The sequence below is a fragment of the Mytilus trossulus genome, chromosome 3 (assembly GCF_036588685.1).
Source record: "Mytilus trossulus isolate FHL-02 chromosome 3, PNRI_Mtr1.1.1.hap1, whole genome shotgun sequence".
Classification (NCBI taxonomy): Eukaryota; Metazoa; Mollusca; class Bivalvia; order Mytilida; family Mytilidae; genus Mytilus; species Mytilus trossulus.
Genome location: NC_086375.1, coordinates 64,520,342 through 64,534,384, shown reverse-complemented (window position 1 = coordinate 64,534,384; position 14,043 = coordinate 64,520,342). Strand labels below are relative to the sequence as shown.

Below are 14,043 nucleotides of genomic sequence, written 5' to 3'. Positions count from 1 at the left end.
CTAAGTAGTCGTTTCCCATAATTTTGCTTGACCTCTTTCCTGGCATCTTCTAGAATAACTATCAATACATTCATTGATAAATCACAAGGAAACGTTCAACTTTTTTACGTCATTGTGTTGAGAAGCCAGTATCAAAAGCAATGTATAATGCTTATTTCATTTCAGACAAGATATTAGATATTTACACAACATCGGACTGCAGAAAATATCATGAATAAAATATTAATAGTCGAAAATTGATATAACGGCTTGCAAAAAAAGGGGGAAAAGTTGAAACGTAACATATTCAAATTAAAATGATTACAATCGTCTATTAACAACACACAGATGGGAGAATTCTTGATAATAAACCTTTATTGTTAATGTTTAATAACATTTTATATTGCCTCTCAGTTTTGGTCGTCTCAACCATACCCAAAATGAAGGTTACTCCAGAAACACGTGACTTATTTTGGTATCATTCGTTTATCAATAAAGACCTTAAACAAAACGGTTAAGATAATCAAATGTAAATTAATTTTAGTTACCATTACTCTTCGCAGAAGAAACTGACCAAATGAACCTACAAATTTTCCATAATTTGTATTGTAAATACATATTATCTTGATCTATTTCTGTGTTATCGAAATGTGTGTCATTATATTGCTGAAGCATTGACGTTAACCATATATCTCCTTTTATTCATGGAAGTAGGTAGTTTGCAATGTACAAGTCTGTAGTTGTGATATTATTGTTATTACTTAATTTACATCATTTTTTCTTTCTTTCAGGCATGTCATCGTCAAATGCAGAAGAGCAAAGTTTTTCTAAATTGATGGCAGGTGCATTGTTAATGGATAGTGATAATGATCTCTTATGTAATTGGCCAGACGGTGCTACTACATCTAATGGATCTGCCTTTGTTAAAGCAGAGAGATCGGATCATTTTCAATCGACACCTTCCATTGAGCCTTGGTCTATTCAGAATCAAGTGCCAGACTTTTCAACTCATAGCAGCTACCCATATTTGCCACAAAATAATGGAACCTTTCACGCTCAAGTGCCAAATGGACGAATGCATAACATATTCGGACCATCGTATGATCTTGATAGCTTAAAGCCACTGCATGATCAGTTCAGACAAAAATATGGCAACTACTCTAATGAAAAATACCCGGATTTTAACGTTGCTTTAAAAGCAGAAATTTGCGATCGAAAGTGGAAGCCTTGTTCGTTCAATTCAACCACAGAACTCTATGAAAATTTGAGTAAAAGTGTCACTAGTTCATCAGATGAAACATATTCCCAAAAGTCTTTCAAACAACATGAATCTAAACTCACACAACTTGGTATTCCTAATCGGCCTGAAGAGCCTTTGAAAAGCAAACTGCCGCCGTTTGATTTCGGAGAATCGGACAGCGATTCTAAAGCAAGCGGAAGTGGGAGTGGCAGTCGACTTGAAGACTGGCCGCCAGGTAATTCACCACCTACTGTTCCTTTGGATATAAATATTGACGAAATGGTAAATAGTGGTGTAACAGTTGCCGGTTATAAACCAAGAAAAATCATCTCAAAGAGAAAAAAGGCAAACATACCATCGGAATACAAAGACAATGGATACTGGGAGAAAAGAAAGAAAAACAACGACTCTGCACGACGATCACGAGAAGCAAAAAAGGAGAAAGAGCGTAGTTTTTATAAGAGGGCTCTGGAACTAGAATATGAGAACCATTACTTAAAAGAAAGAGTTCAATTTTTAGAAGGGAAGATCGAAACATTAATGCATCAAAACCCTAATTTATCAAACGGTGACAGTCAAACTACATCACTATGACGATGTAGATCAGTGTCGTCTTGTTGTATTAGCGTTAAAATAAACGGAAACTTTCCGTCCATTGGCAGCAAGAATGGACTGATTGGTAACAGTTGGTCTTCCTGCACGAGAAATCCGGTTGGTTTTATATTCATGTTAACTACTTATATTGTATGCAGACAATCTCACTGATAAGGAAAAGCAGCATTTAATGCCTATTTGGTTTTTGGGTAAAGACCCGTAAATCAAAGATTTATTCAAAGAGCAGCAAAATGTGATACATTCGTATTTCTTCCTAGTTGGGCCAGTATACATTTTGTATGTGTGCATTTTGATTATAAGGGATAATATTCATAAAGAATTTTTATATAGTTGGAACGTTTTTGCTCACCTTTTTTTCTGATAACTTCAGTGATATAAATATTATTTTAGACTTTTTACTTGCATCCTCTTAAAATCAATTCAAGAAATGAGAACTTTTAATTTTAAATTTCCATATATGACTTGGTTATTTCGATAATCTGGAATCAGCAGTTGTGATTGGTGTGAATAATAAGAATCTTAAATGGTCATTTGACTTTATGAACTTGGTATCTTTGATGAGGTTTTTTTTTTATGTAAGACACCTGAGGCTTAAGGGTTTTATAAAACTATATGTGTATCATATTTTGCTGTTATGAACGAACTAAAATATAGCAAAGTAACGGTTAAGGTATGACTTCGATTGTATTCAATGAACAATTGCCTATCCTTGTTATTCAATCAGTTTTTTTTACATCATTTGTTTGGGATTTTTCAAATTCTCTCACTTCTAAAAATTAAATTGTGTTCAAAACATGAAGCCAAAGCGCCAATGAGTGATTCTACAGCTTTTGGACCAAACATATTTACAACCAAGTTGAAAAATATACCGTCTGAACCGATTTCTTTTAGATACCTGTATATTTTATTTGAAATCAATTGCAGACAGCAGTAGTTTTTACTGATATTTAAAATTCATAAATTAGATATACATATATACAAGATCAACTGTCTATCTGACACACGATGACAAGTAAGCTACAAAATCTGGGACAATACATTTACTTGGCATAATATTTTTCAAAGTTATCATAATTATTTAACAGCTTCATGCTTAACTTTCTTAAGCCAAAACTTACATTTTATATAATTGAAACTCTTCAGAATATACTTTTCTCTTACAGAGGCTTTTTTTCTTTTTATCAAACTCCATGAGCGCACTATAAAATGATTCGCATTTAATATGTTCTCGACACACTTATGACACCAACTTTCGGTAGGTTTAATGGAAATCAACTACTAGTATCTTAAACCAAAACTCTAAACTGATCAAATAATTTGTGATATCTAGTTCAAAACATTAGTTTAGTTAACAGTTCTAAAAGTTCACAATGAACTAAGTTTCAAGTTGATGCAAGCCCAACTGCATGGACAGATACTTTTAATCAAAACCTTAGCCTGCTGGATATGGGACCCATACTATCGATAAGGGACAAATGTAATGTCTAACAAACATATATTGACTGAAATTTGGATTTTGATTCAACCTTTGGTATCTTTGATTATATTTCTGAGTTCACAAATTTATGGTACTCTTTGTATCTACAAACAACGAGAAAGCTGATCATGTTGAAAATGCAAAAAGTTGCTGTAATGCAAAGTCGACACTATTCATTTCAAAGTCACATATTTTATGTGTACATTTTCTAATTGAGTAGTGCATGGCTCCCAAAGAGTTTTTATTTCAAATCCAAAGATCACTTAAAATATTTTATCTTTTTGTTTTGACAGTCATAAATATGTTCTCGCTTCAAAAGTTAGTCTGGGAATAAAAAGGGACGTCCAAGTTTTCCACACAGTTTAGAGTTTTGCCTTTTAGTTATCCATTCAGAATGGAAGGATAGTTTTAGAAATAGAAAAATAAATAGTACAAACACCCACCATTTTCATTCGATAATTGATCAGTCGTAATGGATGACTTACCAAATAGTATGTATTGTTCATATACCCCGGAGTAGATTTTTTTTGTTCCTCAATTCACATCAAGTGCATTTTACAATAACTAGCATTCAATATGATGAGTTTAGGAGAGATCTCTTATCAACTGGAAGTCAGTGCATATTGATATGAGGTTCTGAGTGCATTTAACACTGAATCACACCCCTATTGTTCCATCATTCAGTTGTATCACTTTCTGACGATATTATCAGTGTTAATGTTAATCACATGTGTTTTAAACATATGAGAAGCGGATTGATCGGACCAGTCAAACTATATATATTAATGACTTGCTCAAATGGCATTCATGTTGATGTTGTTTAAAGTATATTATAAAGATGTTTAGATTTGTTGAAACTGTTCATTACTATGTTAACCAATTGTAAATGTGTAAATATAGTCATATTTTCGAATGGCTTTGCATATTTTTCAGTTGTAGAACTACATATATATATATACATATATATAAAAACATATTGTTATGTTTCTGTAGGTCAAACCTGGCTTTAATTTGTCAAAGCTTTTAAATTAATTTCGAATATTCTTAATTACTATTTTTTTTTAAATTATGGCGGACATCATATCTTATTGAAATTAAAGTGCCAATGCTCACATATAAATGCAATTTTAAAGTTCAGCAATTCGCCCATTTACAAAATTAAATGTAAAATGTTTTCTTTGTACATGTATTGTCATACTACTAAATATAAATAGATATTTGTATTCATGATACATTTTCTCGGTGTAAACTATCAATTTGACTATAGAATGTTTTGTTTTGTTTGGTTGTGTAATGCAATATTATAGAAAGTATTTAGATATTTGAATTGAAACATATATTGTTACAAAAATTTCGATTTGTGCAATAATGCTTGTATTTTGTGATTTTTTTCAATTGTATCAAATGCAGGTTTTGTCCTCTGTCTTTGTCTATCAAATGCATTAAATGCATGAATATCTTTTTATAATGTATTCTGTTTTATGTTCCACTGGAATTAAAAGTTTGATACGCTTATATTAATTTGCTAAGAAGAAACGTATTATTTAGATGCAACTTCTTTATTTGTTGATAATCCTAGATTATGGTGCTATTTTGATTTTTTTTCTGAAAAAAAATCGATATACAGTCAAAGGGGTGTAACTCTGAATATTTACTGTATCTAGAAAGAACCGTGATAAAAGAAGGGTTACCAACAGTTCTGTGATGGTGACCGCTGTCCCCTCCACCTACTACTAATGTTTGAGCATTGTAAAACAATGTTACTCAAATAATTATCATAATTAAATATATTTCCAAGAAATTTGCTATTTAGTTCCATTAGAAATAATATGATATACATTACTTTTTTTTTGCTGCTAAAGGTGCTTTACAGTTATTTTCCATATATGATATAATGTGCCATATTATGTTGCATGAAGTTTTTATTTATTTTATAAAACTTCTAACATTGTCAGCGATACTTTTTTAGCTGCACAAATTATCTTTATGTAATTAGAAGTTATTTAACCCGGTGAAACATTGAAATGATTGTTGATTATAACTACTCTACCAAAACTAAGTTTATCCAGATCAAATGAAAGTTGTTATTATTATAGATATTACAGCAATCAGCAATAAGATGAAAATCTAAATGAAAAAACACATGTAGTAGATAATCAGCCTATCAAATCCTCAGTATGTTTCAATATTTGGCGAAATCATCAAATCAAATTATAGATCCCAGTGCTTACAACAAAATTTAAAAATTATTAACAAATTTTAGTTTGGACCTAATATGAATACTAGTACCAAACTAAATCAAATGGTAATATATTTAAAAAAAATAAATCGCATATTGATTTTCAAGAATATTTGCATCCAATATAGGTTAACATCATTTGATATATTGTGTTTCAAAAGACTCTTTAGTAATGTCTTGGTCTTTCTGTGACATGAATTCTTTAGATCACTATTAAAAGAGGGACGAAAGACACCAAAGGGACAGTCAAACTCGTAAATCTAAAACAAACTGACAACGCCATGGCTAAAAATGAAAAAGACAAATATTAACACTTTTCACTAATTATTAATTAAAATAAAACGTCTTTCATTTGCTCACGATTTGAAGACATCTCGGTTAATTATTGACTGGAAGACTTAATTTTGGTAAGATGGTTGAATCCTTCTTATTTTTAATGACAAAACATAATAATGTGTGTTATAACAAGGGGACTAGAGCCTCTTAATAATAGTTATGTCTTTGATTGTGATTTTGTTGTTTCATGTGCTTATCTTTTGTAATATGTAAATATGTAGCTTAGTTGCAAAGCAACACTATAGCAAATGCAGTTTTCTTTGAATATTTGAACAGTATCTTCCGACGGCATAAGAAAGTACCAAATGCCTTCAGATTGTTGTAAAAATCATGCATATATATTTTGTTTTTATAGCTTAAAGCATGTTTAAAGATTCCAAACATGAATGAAGCTTTCATAACTATGCAAAATCTACTTTACATGAAAAGATAATCTTAATCCATTGCGTTACTTGAATGACAACTTTATTTAGACTCATGGCATGGTCAATGATAATCGAAATTATTATTTGATTTCTTTGGTGATCTAGAAGAAACATTATTGATAATAAATTTATGATATAATCCAGAGCAAAAATATTTCTATGCATTTAGACTTGTATAAAAAAAAGTTACAAGTTAAATATTTGTGTTATAATGAGTAAATGTGAAGATGTGTATACATATGTCAATCATTATGAGTCTTGATGATTTGTTATATTGCTTCATCTGAGGTAACATGTCATAAAACTTTTCCATATAAAAAAGCATGTTGCAGACATTTTAGATTAAGATATTTTATAATATATTTGTAATTGTTAGTTATATTTGAATAACAAATGCATAAACAAGTTATAGTGACATATGGCAATTCAAGAAAAATGTTTCAAAGTGCAGATGTACTAAAATGATTTAAACATTAAAAAATAAGTTGTAAAACCTGTATACAGCCTATCTATAAATCAATAATGTCTATAACAGTAAATTATTTCAAGTTGGAAAGAATATATAGTTCACGGATGAAAATAAGGAAATTAATTTATCAAAAACGTTGTAAAATATATTTAAATGATTTAAATATTATTGAAGTGGGAGTCATAATCTTTTGAAGAAAACGTGAGACTTAATAACTAGAAAAACTCTTTATTTCTTATTCCAATGTTACCCATTTCTGATATTCTAAAAAGTAATCTGCTACCGCTTGAAATTCAGAGTTCAGCATTCTGAAGATGCAAAATACTATTTTAATTTTCGGCTTTCTTAAGAAAAACAAATATAATGATAAATAAGGGTTCAAAATTGCATATAAGTTTCTAAATACTGAACTATATGTATTGACCATTTTGTAAATTTTAAATCGCTTTTATAGAATTCCAATATTTTTTAATCTGTAATAAACTTTGAAATCAAACATTGTGAAATATTTGAACATTTCAATTCACTTCTGTAACCTTCCCATGTCTATTGTTTGATTTGAAATGGATACATTTGCCAAAACAACGAATCAAAGTGATTAACATAATCCCACCCTGCATTTTGTTTTGTTATAACATTGCAAATTGTATTAAATTATTTACCTAATGAAAATTAAAAGTACTGATAAGGTACTAATATTAAGGTTGTACTGTTTAATGAAAGATATTTTTTTTTTATTACATTATCAAAATGTCTTAATGAAGAAATGCGTGCAACATGAATTCCAGTCATGAACTGAATCTATTTTTAATACAGAAAGATTTATAAGACAACAATATGTTAACCTTTTATTCCATGGAAATTACATTGTATATGCAAAACAAATATGAAATTTCTTTTGTGAATGATGATAACCTAATAATAACTACAGTAGTATATAATTAGTTCATAACTTGGTGAATCTTATAATTTGAAATATTGTATATTTCTGACATGCTCAATAGATTTAATGCCATTTAATTATGGACTATCCGTTTTGGATTTCTCCTAGGAGTTCGTTTGTTTTGCTATTTTATTTTTTAAATGGATAATTTGATACCTGAATTTAGTTCAAATTATTTATATTCTGATCGCAATATGAAACTGTACATTACTAGAAGTACCGCAATTACTCTAGTCCTCTACATATGGTGGCCCCATCTGGAAAAAAAGCTGTTTTTATTATAGATAAGATTGAAAAATTCTAAAAGAATTTATACCTAATATTATATGACTTGTCTGGAAGAAGTTTAAAATTTTGTTTTGTTTTGTATTTACCTGATTGATGAAAATATCATGAAAATTTATCTTTCAATTCTCCCTAAAAGTAAAAATTCAAAACAGTGCAATTTATATAAACTGGCACTTTTAAATAAAATTCATACCAAGATATCAGATTTCATGTTATTAAAAAGACGTTACTACATATAGCAAATAAGAATTTAAAAGATTTTTATATAATGAAAATATTAAATTTCCATCTTATAAAATATTGTATATAAAGATCGTTAACATATTGTTGTTTATTTGATTTTATATAAACTTGTGCCAAAGTGATAGATATCTACATCTAGATTTGCAAGATTTTAATAATTGACATGATGGAAATTGTTCTAAATAAGTACTGTATAATCAGAAAGTTTTGTGATAGGGTCATTGTCTATTCAAGTAAAGCAATTGAATAATATCTTTGTTTTCGAACGATATATATAAGGCAGGTACCACCATGTGTGTATTTTGTTATTTGTGTGAAGTTTTATCAAGCATTCTACATCTTGTAAACTTTTTGTATTATGAATACCAGAAAAGTTTGCAATTTGTTAATGAGTGTCGTGCATTTGCACATCATACAACATTGATACGGTTGTGTCTTTATTTTTTGGTTTGCATGCATGCCTAATAGGGAGTAAACAATCTCAACAATGTGAAATAGTTTTCATGATATAGAGTGCTACTTTTATATTTTGTTTGGCGAATTGTAAAACAATTATTTTGCCATATGTAGCTTCATGTTTCATCGTTGAATAAAGTTATACCTTATGATTACTAGTATTTGTGTACTTATTTGCACTCCTTTAGGTTTGTTTTTAAAGCCATATGGACTCTTCGTTCCTGATGGTTTTGCGACCACAGTAGTCAGCATTTCTGTGCCTACATGAAATATCATAGATACAGTCATTTTTTTGTTTCTTAACTGTTCATAAAGGTAATTCATTCGAAACATGCATATATTTCACGTACATTCTGACATCGGAACGGTAAAATATACTCCGAAAAATACTTAACTTGTTTAAATTAAATTGAAGGTTTAGTAGTCCATATGAAATGATGTGGCTTTGGAATCTTTCAAACAATTAGAGAATAACCAGGCCTGAAAGTCATAATACTTTTGAGTCAGTTTTTTGTACTCATGCTCCAAAATCAACAAATCAAAATGCTGGATTTCATTATTCAAGCATGATGTTTGTGCTCCGAGCACTGGGCAAAGTTTTATGACTTCAAGGCCTAGTAAAAATGTTCAGTTTTTATTGTTAGTTATTCCTTTCATGTTAGCCTCAGTGCACCAGTTCTTTAGATAGTGTATTAATAGAAGTATTTAAAGATTTATAGTATATTCGGACAACTTTGGTTGTAAACCATGTGACTTTTTTTCATTGGCTAAATATAAAATACAGAGGTACCACGATTATAACAGTGTTAAAAGCTGAAATACCAATAATTCAAACTCATAGTAGAAAACAAACCCACAATGAAATGGCAAAAAAATACAACCGAAAGCAATATAAAAGCACACAAAACACAAAATAGAAATCCAAAGAAACCAATCGAAAATTGGTGGTGATCTTTGGTGTCCTATAAATTATAAACTATCGGCCAGGTCTATTTTTGAACCTATTTTTGAACCTGAAACTTTACCGAATATCAAATTAAGACAACTTTTGTTTATGACAAAGACAGTTGTCGGTTAAAAAATCGCATATATTAGAACATTATTATAATAAGTATCGTTTCAACTCGATATGTACAGACTCAATATCATGCGCAGATACAACATAAAATGAAGTCAGGGTAGCACATATATAGAACCTGTGCATTAGGTTTACTTACTCTTACTTCAAAGGGATAAATGCAATCAGCATGGTCAAAATTTTGAGTTACAGCTGAGAACATAATGTGTGTTTTGGGTCGAGAAGCTATTCTGTACTTTGCACTAGAACTTCATGTTCTTTGTTTCGTGTTGATGTATGAAATCTGCTCTGCAGTTCATCAGTCGGTATTAACATGATTTCATATCAACAGCTTAAATATATATTTTTTTAAACAGAATTTTCTTATAATTTGCCAAAATGGAGATTTTACTAATCTTTTTTCCAAAATGTAATAAAAAGTATGGGTCACCGTGCTATTTTTCAAGCTATGAGTCGAGGAAAATTGTATAAATTTGGTTAGTTTGTTCATGAAAAAACACATTAGTGCACATTAAAAACAAATTATGAGATAGAATTTTTAAATAAATTGTGAGAAGATAGGTTTCATAATATGTTTTAAGAAAATAAAAAAAAAACATGGTGTCACCGAACTTGTTTTCTTGCTAAAAGTAAAAATAAAAAAATTCCCTATTAGTCCAGTATAAATTTTGTACTAAAAGAGTTATCTCCCCTTATATGGCTCATTTGAAAGAAATGATTTAAAACCCAAAAAAAATATATTTGTTAAAGTCATAAGAAACGAGTGACCGGTGAAAAATTATGTTCTTCCAATTTTTGAACCAATGCATACATACATCATAAACTTAGTCTTCTGTGCACGAATTTATCATTTTTTTCGTGTAAATTTCGTATAATCGTCAATTTTTTTTTCAATCGGTCAGTGTTGTTGTGAAAATATGGCAGGTAATTAAAGTTCGTGTTTTGAAGCCGAAGTTTAACGATGGTCACCTGTTTGTCAACAATCGACAAAAAATAAACAAAAAAGCATGGAAAGAGAGCACGTGTTTAACATGTGTATTCAGATAATAGTTTATTTTAAGGACATCCATGCGTATTGTGATCACCGGAGTTTTACGAGATGGGTTACACTGAGGTCACTTTGCATACGGAAAATATGTCGGGGGAATTGGTTGCTGGAAGCAAGCAATTAAAATAAAGTAAACTTCTTCTAAATATGAATAAATTAAAGAATTTTCTTCAGAAAAAAGTATATGTACATAAGTTTTATAATGAAAACTATCCATTGAGTTATAAAAAACATATGCATTAATTTTTTTTGATTTGAGGTTTCTTATGACTTTAAAATATTTTGTATAATACAATTAATTAACAAGTTTTCTTTATATAGAAAAAACAGTTTAACCTTTAAATTGCAAATCTGTCTCCAAATTTGCAGATTTAATTAAATAACTAGACCGATTTTGTACTGTGATTGTACAATCCAAGAAGGCGGTATACCATGAACCTACATTAAATACTATAAAATAAAGGCAACCGTAGTTATCCGATGTTCAATGATCAAGTATATAAAAAGAAAAATATAGATAACAAAAAAAAATCAGATAAACGCATGATCTTCAGATTAAAGTCGCGACCGGATGCGTCGATAGAGGAACCGTGTCCTGTTAATGCTTGCATCGATCGCTTAACGAGACCACACTTAGTAATTATGATAGAATTGGTAAAATTACAAAAAAGGACGACTATTTGTGTATGTAATCTGTCAACTAATTTATGATGGTGACCGCCAAACTTTTGTCTCATCGATTGCACCTGTTCTTCCTCATAGCTCTGTATAAGCAGTTTTAATGTAATTTAACTGCTTCTTTGTTTTAATCTGTTTGTTTTGTATGAATCCTTCGCACAAACACAAGTCATTCAGTAGGAATGCGCATTAGGATCCATTGGTATACCGACTGTCTGCAGAAATATCAATCCATCAAACTCTTCGAATATGTTGTCGATCACAACGGCCACCATTTTGAGAATATGATCTTTGAAGTATTAGTTGTGTACTGCAGTCTAGTTGGATTTTCGTAACTGTGAGCATTCATGAATGCTAAAACGTAAACTAACAAAAATACCGAGCTCCGAGGAAAATTCAAAACTGAAAGTTCATAATCAAATGGAAAAAATCAAACGCAAAAAAGAATGGATAACAACTGTCATATTCTTGACTTTGGTACATATATTATCATATGTAGGAAATGATGGATTAAATCTAGTTTGAAAGCTATCTAAGTCGTTCACTTATATTATAGTCGCATAGAGTTACAATGTATTGATAACAATATGTGAGTAAAACAAACAGACATGATAGGTAAATGTGTCAAAAATTTGGTACAGCAGTCAACATTGTGTTTGAATCTTAATCGCTATAACAAACCAATATGTCAACAAAGAAAAACAAAAAGGCATACAGACAAAACGCATTTGCAAATAAGAAAGACAAGAATACAAAAATTTCCCATAAAACAATAACAAAATGACGGGATGTATAAGTACCCAGCAACATGGATATTACCAACATATTATAACAGTTAAAGTAATAATTTACAAAGACAAAAACAAAAATAATATAACACGTTAATAAGATTATAAACAACAGCAGTACCTAGAATATATACGTCAAGCCCATGGTGTATTATTTGTGAAGTTGATATGGAATATTTATCAATAAAGTCTTGGTATTTTCCGATGCACTTTTGTTTGCAAAAATGACGAGGAGTTCTTCAATATACCCCTGATTCATCAACTATTAATTTGGTAACGTTTTACAAAGTTTGTTGCAAGCTTTTGAATACCGAATGAGTTTCAAAATGTTTTTTCCATATCCAGGTGACGTTGATATATTGGTACTAAATTTGGGGAAATTGATTATTTCAAAATAAAATTTGTCTCGTTTGCGTCTGGCGTATATACTAAATTTAGTCCTGATATCTATGATGAGTTTATTTATTGTCATAGATTCTGGTAGTGAGATTTACCGCTTATGTCAAATTCGAGATATAAGTCTTGAAATGAAGCGGGGGAGATGAAACCGTGTCCCGTGTCTGTTGTTTTGTTTACATTTCATTTTCTTGTTTTTATGTGTTTGTATCGGTTTGTATAACGTAGTTATGATCAGCTGTTTACATCGTGAAAATTGAAAGTTTGTAATCATCGTCTTTTCAAAAAATTCAGGAATTCACCATATCAGACATAAGTTATACTCCATTCCGTTTCATGAATTTTATTTCTAATTCAAGAGGCTCAAAATACTTCCGTTAATTCTGATTTGAATAGATTAGTTGCAATAATCATGGACATTGCTAAACATAGACTATTCAAACCCATATTGAAAAGTAAAATCACAAAAATACTAAACTGCGAGGAAAATTCTAAAAGGAAAGTCCATAATCAAAACGCAAAATAAAAAACTCAAACACATCAAACGAATGTATAACAACTGCCACATTCCTGACTTGCTACAGACATTTTCTTATGTAGAAACTTGTTGATTGAACCTGATTTTAAAGCTAGCTAAACCTCTCACTTGTATGACAGTCGCATCAAATTACATTATATTGACAATGATGTGTGTACAAAACAAACAGACATAATAGATAAAATGTCAAAAATAGGAGCACAACATTCAACATTGTGTTATAATTTTACACATTATAAAAGCATACAAATATTTAACAAAGAAGGACAAATTGGCATATAGACCAAACATTTTAGTAAAAAAAATAAAGACAAGAATGCACAAATTATTGTGTTATTGCAATAACACAATGACGGGATACAAAAGTACAGAACCGCGAGATATACTAATATGTATCAAAGAAACATAAAAGCTATATAGACATAACACATTAGTAAAATTGAAAGAAAATAATACAAAAATGAATTACAATAGCACGATAACGGGATGTATAAATACAGAGCCACGGCACATGTATCAAAGAAACACCAAAAGGCATATAGACAAAGAACAATAGCCAAAATGAAAGACAAGTATAGGAGAATTATCCTAGAACAATAACACCATGATGGGATGTACAAGTACCAAGCTACCTCAATGGATATCAAAAAAAGCAGATTTAACAGTAATTATATTAAAAAAGACAAATAAAAGAATGGTAAACGTCAGTACCAAAGACCTTTACTTCGAGACCATCTGGTTTTATTTATGAAAATTGATGTATATCCAAAAATGAGGAAAAACTTTTTTAAAAGTAAAATTCGCAAA

The 14,043-nt window shown here is 30.0% G+C and overlaps 1 protein-coding gene across 1 annotated transcript in view; it reads left to right on the top strand.

Annotated features, from left to right (window-relative positions):
• LOC134712112 (uncharacterized) overlaps positions 1-5,234 on the top strand; it is a 33,589-nt gene extending 28,355 nt beyond the window's left edge. Inside the window, exon 2 of the mRNA XM_063573281.1 lies at positions 771-5,234. Within this exon, the coding sequence (XP_063429351.1) occupies positions 773-1,813 (1,041 nt within the window). The 5' untranslated portion in view covers positions 771-772 and the 3' untranslated portion in view covers positions 1,814-5,234. The remainder of the gene's footprint in view (positions 1-770) is intronic.
• The last annotated feature ends 8,809 nt before the right edge of the window (positions 5,235-14,043 follow it).